Source organism: Notolepis coatsorum (assembly GCF_963971535.1).
Source record: "Notolepis coatsorum genome assembly, chromosome: 2".
NCBI classification, from domain to species: Eukaryota; Metazoa; Chordata; class Actinopteri; order Aulopiformes; family Paralepididae; genus Notolepis; species Notolepis coatsorum.
In genome coordinates this window covers 163507735-163528926 of record NC_140166.1, presented here as the reverse complement: position 1 = coordinate 163528926, position 21192 = coordinate 163507735, and the positions used below count along the sequence as shown (strand labels likewise).

Sequence of the window (21192 nt, the reverse complement as noted above, 5' to 3'; positions counted from 1 at the left end):
AGTTACCCCCAACACACTCCTGATGGGGCGGCTAGATCCCACATTACCCCAGACAATGTACCGGCCTGAAGAAGCGAACGGCCGACGAATGTGGAGGTACAGCCAAGTATTAGCCGACAAGTTTTGGAACAGTTTCCTACTGCACTACCTACCGTCTCTACAGACCCGCCAGAAGTGGGTAAAGGAGAGAGACAATTTGACAGAAGGAACAGTCGTCATGATTATTGATCAATCACTGCCCAGAGCTATGTGGCCGGCCGGCCGCGTAAGCAAAGTGATCACCGGTGCCGACGGCAAGGTCCGAGCAGCTGAAGTGCTCGTCCAGGGTCGCACTTACACCCGTCCCGTGGCAAGGCTCATAGAACTGCCTCGACTCCCAGACACAATCGATGATGACCATGACCCTACAACCCTATGACTTTGTGAAGTTGACTGACCCTACAGCAAACCCTTATGTGTAAATAGACAACGCGATTAATCTGTCTCCGTTTAACTGATTAGGTCTGGGACCTATTCAGGGGGTGGCTGTTGTGAAGGGCCAGATTAAACCGAATATATATATTTATTTATATATATATATTTAATTGTATTTGTATATTCTCTAATATTCCCTGATATCCCTTGTATATTCCTTGTACAATATGCATTGAATATCCATTCTAGCCTACTGAACATCCCATAATAGTCTCCATTCTACTATTGGTCGAGACCTTGGTGCCAGGCTGCCATACCCCTCAGACCCAGTTCAAACGTACCGCTCGACATGTACGAACAAGTCCTAGTTCCGCGTAGGAATTTGGCTACCGCACCACTAATGGGACTATTTGTTCATAGTGCGTATATATACTGCGCTACTAAAGTAGGACTTTCTTTTCAGTCCAGTTTCTTACCCTCCAATAGAGTCACAGACGTAAAGCCTCCCCGCGATGCCACGTGTGGGAGTAAGGCCAAGTTCGGCCTACCATCGGTATTGAGACATCGTGTATATTAATATTTGAATAGTCATATTTGGCACTATATCGTCGAGTTGGACGTAGTCTATTAAGCTAATAATAGTCTGTTAATATATAGTGCTTCGTGCGGTGAGAATACTACCGTAGTCAGTAACCCATCGTTTCGGGCAGAGAACTGGCTGCTTACCCAGGGTGGTTGACCCTATGTGAAGCTGCACCCGAGGAGCCCCAGAGCCGACGAGCGAGTGGACCTGTATACCGGATTATTCTACCGACGACAGCCCGCCTTCCCAGGCACGGATTATGCTTTGGATACTTTGATTATTCTATGGATAAAGACCCCCGACACTACCGTGTGTTGGAACCCCCCCTGGAGAGGACGCAAGGTGAGGAGACGCTCTGCAAGACGAGGTCTCTCCACATCTCTCCCCCGTGGACCGGAGAGAGCCGGCCCACAAAGAGTCCACCTGCTTTCATCTGTGGTCCAAGGATCGCCGGCGCATTGAACGGCACTACAGTGGGTTCACCTGGGATACCCTTGGCCGGACGAGGCAGCTGGATTCTATTCCCCCCCCCCTCCTACTCCTGTCGGCTTACAAGCGACCGGATTAACCCCCTCTAGTGTATCCAGCCTATAATCATTAAAGTATCATTGCTGTTATTCCTTAACTATTCCAGGTCGTATATTTACCACCTGCGCCTTCAGAGATTGGACATTATCTATTGATATACCGATGAATACTCCTTGCCATAAAAGTGCATACTATTTCAATTCATAAATGTAATTAAGTGATTAAGTGTTTATTCTACACACCATCGCTGTGTAGGAAATAAAGACCTGTTTCTAATTCGTACATTTGTGTTGGATCCGTTTCATCTACGTGAGAGTGTTCATGATAATATATTTATGCCGTGTACTGGGTGGCCGAATATTAAGTACAAAGGTAGTGGTAGTAAGTATCATATCTAGTAATACAGTCAGGGAATTGTACCCCTCAGTTACAGATATCCTTGTAAAATAGACCATCAATACCAGAACAAATTAATTTGTAATCCAAAATCTCTCTATTAATCCAATCAAAAGCTTTTTTAAAGTCAACAAAACAAACAAATGTATTATTGCCCTCATCCAATCTGGCTCTCACCACCGATGATGAAACAAAAACATGATCAATACAAGCTCTCTTAGCGCTAAACCCATTCTGCTCATCCACCAACATTTCATTATATTCTAAGTATTTATTTAATCATCTTCCCTTTATTCATTTGCTTAGATTTTTTGTACACTAGATCTCAAGAAGGTGCTGAATGAGCTCAGTGGCCATTTGTCATGTCTGGTCATTTATCTTATCTGTGTTATTCACCATCAAAGCTGAAAAGAAATTATAATAATAAAATGTAAATTGTCCTTTGGTTCATCACAATTTACTCAAGCCTAGTAACAGACACAATATTTCCGACACTGGGAATACATTCCCTGAGATCCACTGATGTCCCTAGATATCAAGAACATGCAGATGGACCTTGTAGAAGTGGAGCAATCTTCCATTTACTTAGGTATGTATTTTTAGGTGGATTATCTGAAAATACAGCTAGGGTTTAAGACGTTAAGGCGCTTCTGTGTCTGACCTTGGCCGCTAGGCTCCTATCTCATCACTATAGCACCCGCTCTTGCCCATATCTCCCTGATACAGAGAAATGTCTGTTTTACAGTCCTTTAAACTCCAGTCTATATTGATATTTACATACATGCATGTTATAACCATATGAAAACCAATGACATCCTTCAGTATGTACATTTAAAAAAGCTGTGACAATAAAATAATCTGAAAATCTCAATTTGAATCTGTGGTTTGACAAATATACATGTACCTCAAGTTCTGTTGTGTCTTGTCCCACCTGCCTTCCTGTTGATGATTATTGTCTTTAATACAACCATGGTGAAGCCAAAGGCAAGTCTACAGAAATGGATAATAAAGTGTTCTAATCTAATGCTAATCTAATCTAATGCCAATCTAATCTAATGCTAATCTAATCTAATGCTAATCTAATCTAATCTAATGCTAATCTAATCTAATGCTAATCTAATGCTAATCTAATCTAATCTAATGCTAATCCAATGTAATCTGATCTAAAGTGATCTAATCTAATCTAAATTCCAGGATCTCTGAGGGTATTTGCCTCCTGGTGCGTGTTTTCCCTGACCCCTCTGAACCCTCTTATCGATTGGTTGTTGCTGTCTCCTAGGTTCCGTCTACAGGAACTGTACTGAGAGCGGCTGGTCAGAACACTATCCTTCCTACGAAGACGCATGCTTGACTGCTGAGGACCCAGAGACGGAATCAGAGGTAGACATCATTGTCTTCGCTTAAGGGCGTACATCTATACAGTGTTATATGTATATTCATTAGTATTAAGAGCAATATTTTATTAAAATACACAGTAGTTAATAACAAAAGAAATGTATGTGCTTCATGAAGAAACATAACATTTTATAAGCCCTGAACTTCTAGGGCTTGTATGATAATATAACTATAATAATTTAGCTGTATGCCTTAATTAATGTACATATACCTACCGGTTCTAACATTGAGAGAATCACTGAGTATAAATATCTTGATCTCTCTGTGATACGTTTTCATTTAAATTCCATGAGGATATTCTTGCTTCCAAGCTGCAACAGAAAATTGGCTTGATTGATTGATTGATTGATTGATTGATTGAAAATGTTATCAACAGATTGCAGAATGGGTACAATACAGTACAGCTCAATACTAACAACTGCTAAGAGGATGAAGACCAGAAAAATACTTCCGTCTTGTTTACATAAGGGTCCTCCATTTTCAATTCATCAAGACATTTATGACATACAAGACATACAAATACGGTACAGAAAGAGAGCTTTCCCATGGTTAGTAGAAAGAGGATTGTTGTTGGAGCTGTTTTCTTATACATTTTGGACTATGGTGATTGATAGGCATGCTGCGGCTTCAACTCTTTATTTTTTTTTATAATAATCTTTTTGTTCTCACTTTTTCTGTATTTTTGCTCCCATCCCAATTTTTGTCATTATGTCAATTCCCTTCCTGGTCGTTGCGCACATTGCCCCACTGTCGGGCTAGGGAGGGTGTAGAACTACCATATGCCTCCTCTGATACATCTGGAGTCAGCCAGCCGCTTCTTTTCACCTGACAGCGAGGACTCTCACTGGGGGAATATAATGCGTGCAGAAATTCGCGCTATTTCCCCCCAATCCCCTCCCTGCTGAACAGGCGCGCCGATGACCAGTAGGAACCGCAGTTTACAACGACCAGGACACATAACCCGCCGGCTTCCCACCCGCTAACACTGCCAATTGTGTTAGTAGGGACAACTGACCAAGCCGGAGGTACCGCTGACAGCTGGATTAGATCCCAGAGTCTCTGCAGTGGTAGGCGAGTGCATTCTCCACTGCGCTACCCAGCCGCACCTCTTAACACTTTTTTGCGCCACGCTTAATCCCCATCCCTGCCGCTAGAAGGCCAGCTTAAAAAAGTCATTTCCGCGGTGTTTCACAATGTTTGCAGAGCTGTGGTGTTCTGTATTATAGCTGTGGAGACAATGGTGTGGCTCATTTGACAGACACTATTAGTCCAACATGTAAAAAATAATTTGTTTCTACACACTGTAGTTTGTAGTTTATTACACGCTAAACATCGCACATTTCCAAGATAATCCCGTCTTTTTTCATAGATCGCGCGATAAAACGTGTTATGTGCAATAAGCCCAAATCGTTCTGGTTGATTCCCTGAACCCCCAAATACTCGCAAATCAAAGGTATATAACATGTACATTATGTACCTTCACAAAATCATCAAGTGGGGGTAGTCTTACCCCGAAAATGCAATCGTTCGAAAAAGCCTCGCTTATGACCGGTAAAGTAAGCCACTGTGATCGTTACATAAACATGTTTCACGTTCGATAAAATAGACATAGGGGGCCCTTACCTTAGCCAGAAGGTAATCCAAAAAGAATAATTCCAATTATCCGATCGGCGATCGCGATTACTCGTTTATATGTAATTATACGTGTTTACGGGACACTGTAGGTTTTTAGTAGGGATGTCCGATATTATCGGCCTACCGATATTATCGGCCGATATTGGCATAAAAATGTGATATCGGAAAATATCGGTATCGGTAAAAGATTTTTTTTTTTTTTTTTACATTTATTTAACCTTTATTTACAGAGGCAAGCGACTAAGAACAAATTATAATTTTATTTATTGTCAAAGTATGCATAATATTGTGTTAATTACACAACAAGAGATATGTAATGTTAATTACCTGAAATTATTATTCGGTTGATATCGGTATCGGAAATTAAGAGTTGGACAATATCGGTATATCGGTATCGGTAAAAAAGCCAATATCGAGCATCCCTAGTTTTGAGGCGATCAGATCTGCTAGCGATCGCTTTGGAAGAGCTCCTCCCCCACAGTCCGGTGCATTCATTGACTATCCTGTTGCCTTTCTATCCGAGTTCAAAAGGTAGCCGATACTGCCACCTAGTGATATTCGATCGGCATTGCAATTCCAACGTATGTAGCTGTGCAACAGTGATTCAGAGAGCTCCGGCCGAGTGTGTAGAGTGGGGATCAAAGGAAAAAGATCAAACGATCTAATAATGAGTATATACGTTATTGGCGGGGAATGAGTTAAACCTCTGGACTCTGTCTATCATTCTGCCCTCAGATATATTACTGGTGACAGATATGATACCCACCACTGTGTCCTTTATGACAGATATGATACCCACCACTGTGTCCTTTATGACAGATATGATACCCACCACTGTGTCCTTTATGACAGATATGATACCCACCACTGTGTCCTTTATGACAGATATGATACCCACCACTGTGTCCTTTATGACAGATATGATACCCACCACTGTGTCCTTTATGACAGATATGATACCCACCACTGGGTCATTTATGAAAAGGTTGGATGGCCTTCTCTGGTTGAAACCCGTAACTATCATTGGTATTTATTTATTTTTAAAGCCCTTATTGGTAAACTTGGTAAAAAGCCCTTATTGGTAAACTTTGTTTTGCACATGCATGACCAAACATTGAAGTGTGTTCACAAGACATTGACAAACAAAAATAATAGTCTCCATTCCATCAGAGTTGAATATTCTGTGATTGTTATATTAACAGGTTAAGAGCCACACAATATTATTATCAGCTCAGACGGATATGAGCGGATCCACCAGACAAAGCCAGTTCAGAGGAGAATTAGATGGTAACAACGCAAGGAAGGAGGGGGGGAGGAGGGAAATCAATAAATAAGATAATGGAGAAGAGGAAGAAGAGTTAATACATAGAAAAGTAATACTGTACATGAGAAGGAGATAGAGAGAGAGATAGAGAGATAAAGCATAGATCTCTCTCTCTCCCTCTCCTCTCGAGGTCAGTCATAAAGGGCGAGAGCGTGTCCTCCATATGAGCAGCATGCTAATTAATAACAGCATCTACCAGGGTTCGCACAAGGTCCTTGAAGTGCTTAAACTGCTTTATTTAAAATAAAAAAGTCAAGGCCTGGAATTCCTTGAAAACAGACAATTTGTTAACAAGGTGCTTAAATTCAAATCAACCATTCGCATTGAAAGTTTTGTTCATCCATAATAAAATTGTTCTGAATCAAGAAATTGTATTTTTTTTTTGTTAAAGTGTAACTAATTGTTGGAAATCGGTTTTAAGCCATAAATATTGGATCAGATTTTTTTTCTATAAAAAACAGCATTTAAAAGTGAATTGTATCCTTTTAAATGCCCCTTTAAAATGAAAAATAGTGCTTAGGAAAGTACTTGAAAGTCCTTGAGTTTCATTTCGCAATGTCTGTGGGAACCCTGATCTACTAACAGGAGTTTCTCTGGGTGCCGACACTCGAGTTACATGTCCGATTATCACATGTCCTCGACCCATGACAGAGCGACAGGATTACTGTCAAGAATCTGCGAAGTGTCCCTTTAATATGTGGTGGGGTGATGGATTAAAGTAGTAGACAATTTCTGAGGAATTAGCAAGAGTGAGAGTGTACCTGTCCAGCAGAAATAGAGCAAGCTCTGCATCACTTTTCAAGCCCATGCACAAAGGACGCCCGCAGGCACCAGCACATTCAATAAAAAAGAATAAAGAAAGGTTTCCCAGCCTCTGATCAGCAGGTGGTGTTGCTCATTGTGTGTACTTTCTGACAAGGGAACACCCGCTCGGCAGGCCAAGAACATCTGATTGGTTATTGTTGCAGGGAGCTGTCGTTTCTGCCCAGTCAGATGTTTTTGTTCTGTTTGTTGTTTGTTTTGTTTTGCTTTTATTGAGTTTGGACCCCGCAGTGTTGACGTCAAGCCGCTATTCTATTAATTTTTTTCAAAAAAAATTCTCTCTGTTACAGACAACGTACTTCTCCAACTTCAAGCACGTGTACACCGCCGGCTACGCCACATCCCTCATCTCGCTCATATCTGCAATATTTGTCTTCACCGTGTTCAGGTGATACTCTCTCACTCCATTAATGAGTTTATTATACAGCCCAGGTTCAAGTTGATTATATACAGCACCGTGCTCCAGTTGTGAGGCAGATGACGCGCTGAAACCCCAACACTGCGTCATTTAATAGCAGGATGCAGGCAGGATGCGTGAATACTTTCAGAACAGGGGGGCGGGACTAACTGACTACACTGATGGACAGACAGTTAACAGAATTCCTGGTAGCAGGAAGAGCATGACTAACGGGAACAGACGACCGGACACTGGCTTGAATACACAAGGGGTGGTGATATACATATGAAGAACAGCTGGTAAGATGACCTGGCTTGAATACACAAGGGACGGTGATATACAGATGAAGAACAGCTGGTCAGCAGGCATGCGTTGCTCATGGGACGACTGGTTGCACTATGTTTTAATGACGCCACGTGCACGCGCGCTCCCGGGCGCATGCGCATAAATGGTCCCTCGCATACACAGACTAAAGACAGTGCCTAATTGCCTCTACGAATGGAATGTAACACATTTCATTCACACGTTTTGTGTGAATGTATCAACGACCGGCCGTATTGTTATGCAAAGTAGTACTTAGCGAGTTGGCGCATCAGTCGAGTGCAGCGCATTCCTGTGTGCACGCGCATGCACATCCGTGCATGTGCGTGCTTCTGCTTCTGCTCACAGACTGGTGAGCAGAACCCCGTCCCATGAGCAACGCATGCCTGCTGGTCAGACAGGAGACACGGTGACACGTAAGGGACACATACTGGGCCTCTGCGGAGGGGGGGGGGGACGCGTATAGCTTATCCGCAACAGTAAGTTACTTCCGGGGTAGGCCTGATTGGCCCCGACAGGCACGTGACGCGCAACTTTCTCTGCCGCGCGGCACGCTCTGCAGAGCTTGTGGAATTACGTAACCGTCCAAATCCGCTATGACTCTCATTCGGCGCTTTAGCTCACCTGGCATAGCAGCGGTCCGTGGTCCTGCGGTTCGTTGTTGACGCGAGTTCAAATCCCATGATTTTTTTTTTTTAACGTGATTTTTTTTTTAGCGTGTATTCTTTCGCCGGTTAAGGTTAGGCATGGTTAAGGTTAAGGTTAAGGTTAGGCATTGTTTCGGAGTTGGTTAAGGTTAGAACGGTTAAGTTTAGGCGCTGTTAAGGAGCTGGTTAAGGTTAGAGTTTGTGTTAGAGAATGGCAATATTCTTTCTATGGTTAAGGTTAGGCATGGTTAAGGTTAAGGTTAAGGTTAGGCATTGTTTCGGAGTTGGTTAAGGTTAGAACGGTTAAGTTTAGGCGCTGTTAAGGAGCTGGTTAAGGTTAGAGTTTGTGTTAGAGAATGGCAATAGACAGCCTATTTCCGCGCGACAGCTCTCAGCAGCCTCGTTGCGCGTCCTGAGTTTGCCGCGTCACGTGCCTGTCGGGGCCAATCAGGCCTACCCCGGAAGTAACTTACTGTTGCGGAACAGGTACACGCGGGGGGGACAAGAGGAGAGACTAGGGAGAAGGGGAAACAAGAGGAGAGACTAGGGAGAGGGGGAAACAAGAGGAGAGACTAGGGAGAAGGGGAAACAAGAGGAGAGACTAGGGAGAGGGGGAAACAAGAGGAGAGACTAGGGAGAAGGGGAAACAAGAGGAGAGACTAGGGAGAGGGGGAAACAAGAGGAGAGACTAGGGAGAGGGGGAAACAAGAGGAGAGACTAGGGAGAGGGGGAAACAAGAGGAGAGACTAGGGAGAAGGGGAAACAAGATGAGAGACTAGGGAGAGGGGGAAACAAGAGGAGAGACTAGGGAGAGGGGGAAACAAGAGGAGAGACTAGGGAGAAGGGGAAACAAGAGGAGAGACTAGGGAGAGGGGAAACAAGAGGAGAGACTAGGGAGAGGGGGAAACAAGAGGAGAGACTAGGGAGAGGGGGAAACAAGAGGAGAGACTAGGGAGAGAGGGAAACAAGAGGAGAGACTAGGGAGAGGGGGAAACAAGAGGAGAGACTAGGGAGAGGGGGAAACAAGAGGAGAGACTAGGGAGAGAGGGAAACAAGAGGAGAGACTAGGGAGAGGGGGAAACAAGAGGAGAGACTAGGGAGAGAGGGAAACAAGAGGAGAGACTAGGGAGAGGGGGAAACAAGAGGAGAGACTAGGGAGAGGGGGAAACAAGATGAGAGACTAGGGAGAGGGGGAAACAAGAGGAAAGACTAGGGAGAGGGGGAAACAAGAGGAGAGACTAGGGAGAGGGGGAAACAAGAGGAGAGACTAGGGAGAGGGGGAAACAAGAGGAGAGACTAGGGAGAGGGGGAAACAAGAGGAGAGACTAGGGAGAGGGGGAAACAAGAGGAGAGACTAGGGAGAGGGGGAAACAAGAGGAGAGACTAGGGAGAAGGGGAAACAAGAGGAGAGACTAGGGAGAGGGGGAAACAAGAGGAGAGACTAGGGAGAGGGGGAAACAAGAGGAGAGACTAGGGAGAGGGGGAAACAAGAGGAGAGACTAGGGAGAAGGGGAAACAAGAGGAGAGACTAGGGAGAAGGGGAAACAAGAGGAGAGACTAGGGAGAGGGGGAAACAAGAGGAGAGACTAGGGAGTGGGGGAAACAAGAGGAGAGACTAGGGAGAGGGGGAAACAAGAGGAGAGACTAGGGAGAGGGGGAAACAAGAGGAGAGACTAGGGAGAGGGGAAAACAAGAGGAGAGACTAGGGAGAAGGGGAAACAAGAGGAGAGACTAGGGAGAGGGGGAAACAAGAGGAGAGACTAGGGAGAGGGGGAAACAAGAGGAGAGACTAGGGAGAGGGGGAAACAAGAGGAGAGACTAGGGAGTGGGGGAAACAAGAGGAGAGACTAGGGAGAGGGGGAAACAAGAGGAGAGACTAGGGAGAAGGGGAAACAAGAGGAGAGACTAGGGAGAAGGGGAAACAAGAGGAGAGACTAGGGAGAAGGGGAAACAAGAGGAGAGACTAGGGAGAGGGGGAAACAAGAGGAGAGACTAGGGAGAGGGGGAAACAAGAGGAGAGACTAGGGAGAGAGGGAAACAAGAGGAGAGACTAGGGAGAGGGGGAAACAAGAGGAGAGACTAGGGAGAGGGGGAAACAAGAGGAGAGACTAGGGAGAGAGGGAAACAAGAGGAGAGACTAGGGAGAGGGGGAAACAAGAGGAGAGACTAGGGAGAGGGGGAAACAAGATGAGAGACTAGGGAGAGGGGGAAACAAGAGGAGAGACTAGGGAGAGGGGGAAACAAGAGGAGAGACTAGGGAGAGGGGGAAACAAGAGGAGAGACTAGGGAGAGGGGAAAACAAGAGGAGAGACTAGGGAGAAGGGGAAACAAGAGGAGAGACTAGGGAGAGGGGGAAACAAGAGGAGAGACTAGGGAGAGGGGGAAACAAGAGGAGAGACTAGGGAGAGGGGGAAACAAGAGGAGAGACTAGGGAGTGGGGGAAACAAGAGGAGAGACTAGGGAGAGGGGGAAACAAGAGGAGAGACTAGGGAGAAGGGGAAACAAGAGGAGAGACTAGGGAGAAGGGGAAACAAGAGGAGAGACTAGGGAGAAGGGGAAACAAGAGGAGAGACTAGGGAGAGGGGGAAACAAGAGGAGAGACTAGGGAGAGGGGGAAACAAGAGGAGAGACTAGGGAGAGAGGGAAACAAGAGGAGAGACTAGGGAGAGGGGGAAACAAGAGGAGAGACTAGGGAGAGGGGGAAACAAGAGGAGAGACTAGGGAGAGGGGGAAACAAGAGGAGAGACTAGGGAGAGGGGGAAACAAGAGGAGAGACTAGGGAGAGGGGGAAACAAGATGAGCGACTAGGGAGAGGGGGAAACAAGAGGAGAGACTAGGGAGAGGGGGAAACAAGAGGAGAGACTAGGGAGAGGGGGAAACAAGAGGAGAGACTAGGGAGAAGGGGAAACAAGAGGAGAGACTAGGGAGAGGGGGAAACAAGAGGAGAGACTAGAGAGAGGGGGAAACAAGAGGAGAGACTAGAGAGAAGGGGAAACAAGAGGAGAGACTAGGGAGAGGGGGAAACAAGATGAGAGACTAGGGAGAGGGGGAAACAAGAGGAGAGACTAGGGAGAGGGGGAAACAAGAGGAGCGACTAGGGAGAGGGGGAAACAAGAGGAGAGACTAGGGAGATGGGGAAACAAGAGGAGAGACTAGGGAGAAGGTGAAACAAGAGGAGAGACTAGGGAGAGGGGGAAACAAGAGGAGAGACTAGGGAGAGGGGGAAACAAGAGGAGAGACTAGGGAGAGGGGGAAACAAGAGGAGAGACTAGGGAGAGGGGGAAACAAGAGGAGAGACTAGGGAGAGGGGGAAACAAGAGGAGAGACTAGGGAGAGGGGGAAACAAGAGGAGAGACTAGGGAGAGGGGGAAACAAGAGGAGCGACTAGGGAGAGGGGGAAACAAGAGGAGAGACTAGGGAGAGGGGGAAACAAGAGGAGAGACTAGGGAGAGGGGGAAACAAGAGGAGAGACTAGGGAGAAGGGGAAACAAGAGGAGAGACTAGGGAGAGGGGGAAACAAGAGGAGAGACTAGAGAGAGGGGGAAACAAGAGGAGAGACTAGAGAGAAGGGGAAACAAGAGGAGAGACTAGGGAGAGGGGGAAACAAGATGAGAGACTAGGGAGAGGGGGAAACAAGAGGAGAGACTAGGGAGAGGGGGAAACAAGAGGAGAGACTAGGGAGAGGGGGAAACAAGAGGAGAGACTAGGGAGAGGGGGAAACAAGAGGAGAGACTAGGGAGAAGGTGAAACAAGAGGAGAGACTAGGGAGAGGGGGAAACAAGAGGAGAGACTAGGGAGAGGGGGAAACAAGAGGAGAGACTAGGGAGAAGGGGAAACAAGAGGAGAGACTAGGGAGAGGGGGAAACAAGAGGAGAGACTAGGGAGAGGGGGAAACAAGAGGAGAGACTAGGGAGAGGGGGAAACAAGAGGAGAGACTAGGGAGAGAGGGAAACAAGAGGAGAGACTAGGGAGAGGGGGAAACAAGAGGAGAGACTAGGGAGAGGGGGAAACAAGAGGAGAGACTAGGGAGAGGGGGAAACAAGAGGAGAGACTAGGGAGAGGGGGAAACAAGAGGAGAGACTAGGGAGATGGGGAAACAAGAGGAGAGACTAGGGAGAAGGGGAAACAAGAGGAGAGACTAGGGAGAGGGGGAAACAAGAGGAGAGACTAGGGAGAAGGGGAAACAAGAGGAGATACTAGGGAGAGGGGGACACAAGAGGAGAGACTAGGGAGAGGGGGAAACAAGAGGAGAGACTAGGGAGAAGGGGAAACAAGAGGAGAGACTAGGGAGAAGGGGAAACAAGAGGAGAGACTAGGGAGAAGGGGAAACAAGAGGAGAGACTAGGGAGAGGGGGAAACAAGAGGAGAGACTAGGGAGAGGGGGAAACAAGAGGAGAGACTAGGGAGAAGGGGAAACAAGAGGAGAGACTAGGGAGAGGGGGAAACAAGAGGTGAGACTAGGGAGAGGGGGAAATAAGAGGAGAGACTAGGGAGAGGGGGAAATGAGAGGGAGGGAGAGAGAGAGAGCAACAGGATCAAGAACAACTGTGACTTATATAGCTTCATAACATATAAACATGAACGTTTTTTGAGACATCCACTCTAAATAAAATAAATAAGTAAATATGTTTTAACTAGGCTTGCCTAGTGTTATTTTAAGTATTGATTCTGACACTGTTTAGGAGCTGGCATCGTTTTAAAGGAACACGCCAACATTATGAGAAAGGCGCTCACAGTCTAGTCTAGAGTCAGACAAAAAGATAGATTTTCATTTTCATCCCATTGAGCTGCAAGCAGGCCAAAGTGGTTAGTAGAGCTTATTCACACTTTTCGTTTTGTTTTTGTAATTCTATTGACTGAATTGTATGAATATTGATTGTTATTATTTCCTGCATTGTAGTTCTAAGGTGGTGATAAACGTGATGCTATGATGCTAACTAGCTCCGCTAGCCTCATTCAAGAATTTGCATCAATAAACAAGCCATCTGTAATTAAAGAACTCGGAGTCCTCGTCGTGCATCCAGTGTCTGTTACTAGGCTTGAGTAAATTGTAATGAACCAAATGAGAATATCAATTACATAATTTTTAATTTTTTTTGACTGTGAATAATAACACCATGCAAACATTTACCAGACCTGAAAAATCTAAACAAATGAATAAAGGGAAGATGATTAAACAGAAGGTTTTGTAGATACAGTACTGAATTCTGCCATCCGGCCACATGCAATTTGAAATATGATTATAGAATATAGAATATCAGGCCTAAAATGGTTATGCGATTCAAATGTAATTAATTAGATTAATTAATTACAAATCCTGTAATTAATTAGATAAAAAAATGTAATCACCTGACAGCACTAGTTAATATCATTACTGTTGATTGTAAAAGGTATAATGCTGACTAGATGCCTTGCTGTCCTCCAGGAAGTTCCACTGCACCAGGAACTACATCCACATCAACCTGTTCTCCTCCTTCATCCTGAGGGCCAGTGCCGTCTTCATCAAAGACGGGGTGCTCTTCTCCGACGAGAACCTGGACCACTGCTTCATGTCCACGGTGAGTGTGTGGCATCGTAAAGTGTGATGTCATGAGATCCCACTGCGCATAAAGTGTGATTTCATGAGATCCCACTGTGCATAAAGTGTGATGTCATGAGATCCCACTGCGCATAAAGTGTGATGTCATGAGATCCCACTGCGCATAAAGTGTGATGTCATGAGATCCCACTGCGCATTAGAGATGAGTTCTAATTTTCTAATGTTCGAATAGTCGTGCCAGTCTCCACATTCGATTTTCATGTCAGAGTCGAAAAATATATATATACATAATTTTTTATGTGAAGCAAACCATTCTTATTTAATACATTTTTATATTTAGAGGCAGCCTAATTTTCATAGCCTAATTTATCTAAAAGATGCACATGCTACTGTTTCTGTTTGTTTATTAAAACCGGTTGATTGTTGAATGCAATGCAGTTATTATAGGCCACGATGGTGAACGGTGTCATTTTGATTTATTGTCGGTCAGCTGAGCCGATCAACGTTCTGAAGGATTATCTGAAGTGCCTATTTATGTGCAATACCCTTTGATTTTAATGACCCATTCTATTAAAAAGAATAACTGAATTGAACTGAAACTGAACATTTTAACTGAATTTAAACTGAAACAGAAAATAACAATTTCGTGTTTTGGATCCACTTTTTCTCCTCATTTTCTATTTTTTCTCCCATCCCAATTTCGTATTGCCAATTCTTCCCTCCCCTGTCTTGAACATTGCAAGACTATGCCCCCCACTGGTTGGTTGTAGTGAGGATAGAAGCCTTGCATCACGTGTCCCCTCCGGTACACGAGGAGGCAGCCTGTCGCATCTTTTCACCAGACAGCGTGGACTCTCAGTGGCGAGGAGTAACGCGTGGGAGGCTCACGCTGCCCCCGATACTTCCTGTCTCTGCTGTGCAGGCGTCACCCAACCGACCTGTAGGAGTCGCTGTCCACAACGTCCAATCCTCACCCATCGACTTTCCACCCGCTGACTCTGTCAAATGAGCCAGTACGACAGCCGGCCCAAGTCGAAGGCAATGCTGAGACTGGGATTCGATACCAGAGTCTCTTGCATTGGTGACGAGCGCAAGTTCCGCTACGCCACCCAGCCGCCCTACAATTTCGTGTTTTCTTTTTTTCTTTGTGCTGGGGGGGGGGGGGGGGTTAATCTTTGAATATTCGGTCATAACACTTTCAGTGCCAAATGCCCACCATCCACTTCAATGTTAGCGTTAATAACGCCTAATCTATGTTTTAAATTATGGCTGTGTGTCTAATCTGCCCGTCGCTTATCAATGACTCGTTTTCCAGTCAACATTGTCGAAGCGGATTGTTTTTTTATCGGTTCATTTCCGTTTTATAGCATTTTGAAAAGCCCTCGTTTTCAAGGAAAATATAAATATTCCATGATAATCGTCCTTATCACGTGGTGGGCACGTGGTGGGCACTGAAAGTGTTAAGAACAGTAAACTATTAAAAAATTATTTATCAGCTTATTCCAAAACAGTCGATATGATGTGCCAGAAACAAAGATCACAAGTGATGCTCCATATCCACTAACCCTAACGGTGTCACATATCTAGTGACTATATCCTCTGTCATAATTTAATCATAGACATTCACGTCAAGAACTGCTTTTCCACTGGTTCTGTTCATTCGGCAGTATGACCCAGACATTTATCAGGGGAGATTACCAGTGTTTACCTTTTGTGACGTACATTTTAATAAGAGAGGGACTTATTATTATGTTTGTGACGCTCTGGAAGTTGAGTCACATCGGAGCGCTGCTGATGGCGACGGAGAAAAGCCCCTGGGTGGGCAGTAATGATGAGTGTCTCGTCCCCGTCCTCTTCTATGCACGGCTTGGCGGGAAAGTGAAGCATCCCTACATAGCCCAGTGGAGGAGGCACCCGTCATCAGCACATCAGTGTGACTCATTAGGAAGGATGAGAGAGAGAGAGAGATAGAGAGAGAGGGAGAGAGAGAGAGACAGAGAGATAATGTACAGAGAGCGATGGATAGGGGGAGAGAGATACTGTAGAGCAGGGGTCTCAAACTCAATTTACCTGGGGGCCGCTGGAGGTAGAGTCTGGGTGAGGCTGGGCCGCATCAAATATTCCACAAAAAAAGGGTTTCAAGCATTCAAAAAAAAAGTACAACTGATCCAATCTTCTCAATCCTTAGCAATAACATTCAGAACATGAACAGTTCTTCAGAACATGAACAGTTCTTCAGAACATGAACGGTTCTTCAGAACATAGGCTTCTCAGTGGTGTCAGTGGATTCATCCACAGCTATGGAAATGCACTGTGCATTTTTTTTTTATTCTAATACAAAGCTGTTTAATCAAATCACCAGCCAGTATTTCAGTTATTCTGGTTGCTGTGCGATCTGAGGGGGCTTTGCTTTTGTTTGCCTTCAAACATGGTCTCCATCACTCAGTCATACATTCTTTTCAAATTGCCACCATTCAGAAGAGCTACCGTTTCTTGGCATATAGTCACATTGGTTTGGTGCTGGGACTCAGGATGAATGCATATTTTTCAGTCCATTCACCTTTGAATTGCAGTCGACTTTTCTTTTACTGACCATCTTTGAAAATGGCTAGTAACTACATTTATCTCACGGAGATAAAACTGGGAGCGAGTTTACTGTAGATGCGCTGCCAGCCTGCCAACTGACTCGGACTGAAAGAGAGAGACGACTTGCATTCCGTGAAGACCTGCCCTACTCCCCTACTCTGCATCTGATTCGCAAACTGTGGGTGAGGGGGGGAACGCTGACGGGATGCTGAATGTGATTGGACCAGACCCGTACACAGACACAGACAACAGACATGTGGCAGACAGTGCAGCCAGCCGCTTATGCAGAGCACTGCTCGCAGTCAGAGGAGATAGCGAGGATGCATTTGTCTTCCACTTTACTTGATATCACTCCGGAATCACGTTTCAACTAAGTCACTAACATAACGTTGCTGTCATGAGCCTGCGCTATGGTAGCCTACAAGTGATAAAATAAATAAAACGTCCAACTCTCGCGCAACATCTCGGGAAACAGTAGGGCGCGGGCCGCATTAACACTACACTTTGATGTCAAGTAGGGGGCAGCAAAATATCAACCCTCGGGCCGCAATTGGCCCGCGGGCCGCGAGTTTGAGACCCCTGCTGTAGAGGGAGAGAGAGAGAGGGAGGGAGAGATACTGTAGAGAGTGAGAGGGAGGAAGAGACAGAGAGAGGGGGAGGGAGAGAGAGAGAGAGACATAGATAGATAATGTAGAGAGAAAGATAGAGAGGGTGAGAGAGAGACAGAGAGAGATATACTGTAGGGAGATAGAGAGATATACTGTAGAGATATATATAGCGATACTGTAGAGCGAGATAGATATACTGTAGAGAGAGATAGAGAGATATACTGTAGAGATAGAAAGATATACTGTAGAGAGAGATATATATAGATACTGTAGAGCGAGATAGAGAGAGAGACAGAGAGATATATACTGTAGAGAGAGTTAGAGAGAGATACTGTAGAGAGAGAGAGAGAGAGAGAGGGGGGGGGGGGGGGAGACAGAGAAATACTGTAGAGAGAGAGGGAGGGAGGGAGAAAGATGGAGAGAGAAAGATACAGAGAGAGACTGAGAGAGAGAGAGAGAGAGAGAGAGAGAGAGAGAGAGAGAGAGAGAGAGAGAGAGAGAGAGAGAGAGAGAGAGAGAGAGAGAGAGGGAGAGACAGAGAGAGAGACTGAGTGAGAGAGATGAGAGAGGGAGAGACTGAGAGATGGAGAGAGGGAGAGACTGAGCGAGGGAGAGAGAGACAGAGAGAGACTGAGAGAGATAGAGAGACTGAGAGAGGGATAGACTGAGAAAAAGGGAAAGACAGATAGACTGAGTATGAGCGAGAGAGAGAGAGAGAGAGAGAGAGATGGAGGGGGGAGAGAGAGAGAGAGAGAGAGAGACTGAGCGTGAGAGAAAGAGAGAGGGGGAGAGAGATCTCTCATCGGAACCTTGTAGCAATTTTTAGAAGATAAATCCTATGTTGAGGCGAGATAGAGGGATTAGAGAAGAGAACATAAATGTGAGAAAGGGTGAGAGAGTGAGATGATAACAAAGGAATGGAGCGCGGGGGTGTGGTCGGGCCGACGGGGATCGGGGGGGGTGGTGATTGGGGGGGCGGGGGGCATTAATGAAAGAGTGAAAGGGGCTTCTGTGCTGATCCCTCCATGCAGAGCCTTGTCTCTGTGCTGATACGTACATTTGAACCTCTTAAGCCCGACGAACGCCAGCCATGAATCCATCTCTACAGACTGTATGAAAAACACATCAAAGTTGTGTTTTTTTTCCCAAATGTGTAAAGACCCTAACCATGTCACAACAGCAGTCATAGTGTATATTTTCAGCAATACGTTTGTTTACCAAACGTGTTATTAGTGAACTATTCGTTTTGGAAATGCATTCATAAGTGAGTGAATATCTGCCATTTTGAATGCGTGCAGCCATTTTGTTTGTAGTCATATGAGGAGAGGACATCTAGAGGTTATTTTTCGGGATTATCTACCACAAAACTGAACGTTATTGGCATAAATTAGAATGCAGTTAGTTTATCTACCTTTCTGTGAACGTTTAGCAAAAATCCGCGTTGCAATCTGATGAAAAATGGCGGACCAGTTTCCGTTATTACATTTACATTTAGTCATTTAGCTGACGCTTTTATCCAAAGCGACTTACAAATTCTGTACGACAAGTCATCAGGAAGGGCACATCTCTATCAGCTGAGTAACAATGTTGATCAAAGTGTTGAGTGCTACAGTGTAGGTTGGTTTATTAGGACAAGTGCATGACAGTAAGGTTAGTTAGGGTTAGATATCTTTTTTTTCAAATTTTTTTATTTTAGATAGTGGTTGAAGAAGTGCGTCTTTAGTCGACAGCGAAAGATTGGACGGGTTTCGGCTGTCCTAACTGGGGTGGGTAGTTCATTCCACCATTGTGGGGCAAGGACTGAGAAAAGGAGGTTATATATCGCATAGCTCCGCTCTGCGTCTACTGCAATACTCTTCCATATCAGTATTAGCACTGAATACATTTTCACATGCACCTTTACATACCTCATCTGCCTGGCCACACCCCCATCTGCTCCTCTACATAAGCAGGGGTGTGGCCATACTAACAGCTCCTTCCTTAGTTTTCACCACATCAAGTGCCTGCATGTACCACACTTTGAGATTGCTGAAATATTGAAGAAGGGAATAGGAGCTACGATGAAGGAGCTACGTTGTCATTATATCTTTGTTTTCTCTCTCACTATTTTCGAGGAAATACAGCGATAATGTCTTCGCCACTGGGGTGTCTAGAAGATGATGATCATTCTGACCTCCACCGGCATTTTCGTATTAGGGGCTCGCGTCGCTGGCCTAATCACCACCTGCATTCCTCAAAGCTGCAGCTGGACAGGTATTACCTCCGCTGCTGCAGTTGGACTTTGCTTGAGAGGCGCGCGGCTGTTGTGAGAGCTAGCTGCCTCTCCGGGTGAGTGATGGTTTTGATATGCGAGCGCCAGTTGTGTTGCTATGGGGGGAATGGCTACACGACTTACGAAAGCCGGCTCCAAATTTTTATTTTTTTTTATTTAAATTTAAAAAAAAATTATAATTTTTCCCGCGAGGCCTTTTTTCATCACAGACCTAAAATCTAGTTTTGCTTATATGATTATATATTTCACATTAGACGTTTGTAGAATGTGTCTGACTTGTTCCGGGCTGCGTGAATATTAAAGGCAACCAACTTGTGTTCAGCTTTTCTCTGATTGGCCTCGCCCCCCCGCCCCCACGCGCAGGCAAGCGCAGTCGTCCCACGTCCCAAATGAAATCCAAGGAGCGCGCGCGAGCGGCAGCACGGGCAACCAACTTGTGGCTGCTGTTCCAACGCACTTGTGTTGGGCTGCGGTAGCAGTGGAGCGCTATGAAATGCGCTGAACTAGAAAGCGTAACGTTATTATGTTTCGCGTTTTTAACAACCAACTACCAGATTCACTCGTGTATAAACAAAGCCCATACAGTTATGAAATGCGCTGAACTAGAAAGCGTAACGTTATTATGTTTCGCGTTCCATTGATTAACGCCATTACCTGCTGTGCTGTAGGAAGCAGAGGTACAGTAAGTTACAGTAGGTGTAGGTTACATGTTTAATCAAAGCCCATACAATTTTTTTGATGAATGATTGTGGATATAATATAGAAAACACATCATTATGATATTGTCAGAGGGAGAGGCATGACTTCGCGACAGCCATATTAGACACTCACTGTACATCAGTGTGGAACTGTAACGTTATATGTTATTTCGCCCGTGGAGGCTGCTGAGCCTGAAGCGCCAGCGGGGCGACGCGGTGGTTTATCCCCGGCTTTCGTGCGCCGCCGCCGGCTTGATACAGCTTCAGCAGCAGCAGCGGCGGTGCTCTGTTGTAGGAAGCCCTTCAATGACAGCGGCGCGCTCTCATATACAGTCACACAACAGAACACCGCTGGTTCGACCAGCGCTTCTGCCGCGCCGCAAGGGCGTGTGCTAGTGGATTGATTGATTGGCCGTGTGGCCAATCAGAGAAACGCTGAACGAAAAGCTGAACACAAGTTGGTTGCCTTTAATATTCACGCTTCCGGGCTCTGCAGCTCTGCAGATATACTATTGGAGCTCTGTGGCTCTGCAGATACACTATTGGAGCTCTGCGGCTCTGCAGCAGATATACTATTGGTTTCAACGAGGGGAGGGGTTACAGGTAAGGTACAGTCGGCCGGCGTGCGTCTGACTATTTCCACGGGACCGCGTGCAGCATTGGAGGTTATGCCAGCCAAGACGAAGAGGACGGTCGTTCGGCAGATGGACTGAAGATGAAAGTTGTTGCATGTTAGAAAGTTCAGTCAGGCTAGCCATGTCGGCTTAGCTAAAGGCAGGGACAGCTAGTTAGCTTTAGCTACGTTATCGAGTGCTAACGTGTGGTTCAGTCGGGCTAGCCATGTCGGCTAGTAGCTTAGCTAAAGGCTAACTAGCGTTAGCTAACGCTAGCTAACTAGGGTTAGCTATGTTAGCGAGTGCTAACGTGTGGTTCAGTTGGGCTAGCCATGTCGGCTAATAGCTTAGCTAAAGGCTAACTAGCGTTAGCTAACGCTAGCTAACTAGCGTTAGCTACGTCATCGAGTGCT

The 21192-nt window shown here is 45.5% G+C and overlaps 1 protein-coding gene across 1 annotated transcript in view; it reads left to right on the top strand.

Moving 5' to 3' along the window:
• The window catches only part of ghrhrb (growth hormone releasing hormone receptor b), a gene marked incomplete at its 3' end in the record, with an annotated part of 186751 nt that overhangs the window by 135792 nt on the left and 29767 nt on the right, over window positions 1–21192 (top strand). The window contains exons 4-6 of the mRNA XM_084308376.1: window positions 3201–3301; window positions 7388–7485; window positions 13888–14020. Of these exons, the coding sequence (XP_084164502.1) occupies window positions 3201–3301; window positions 7388–7485; window positions 13888–14020 (332 nt within the window). The remainder of the gene's footprint in view (window positions 1–3200; window positions 3302–7387; window positions 7486–13887; window positions 14021–21192) is intronic.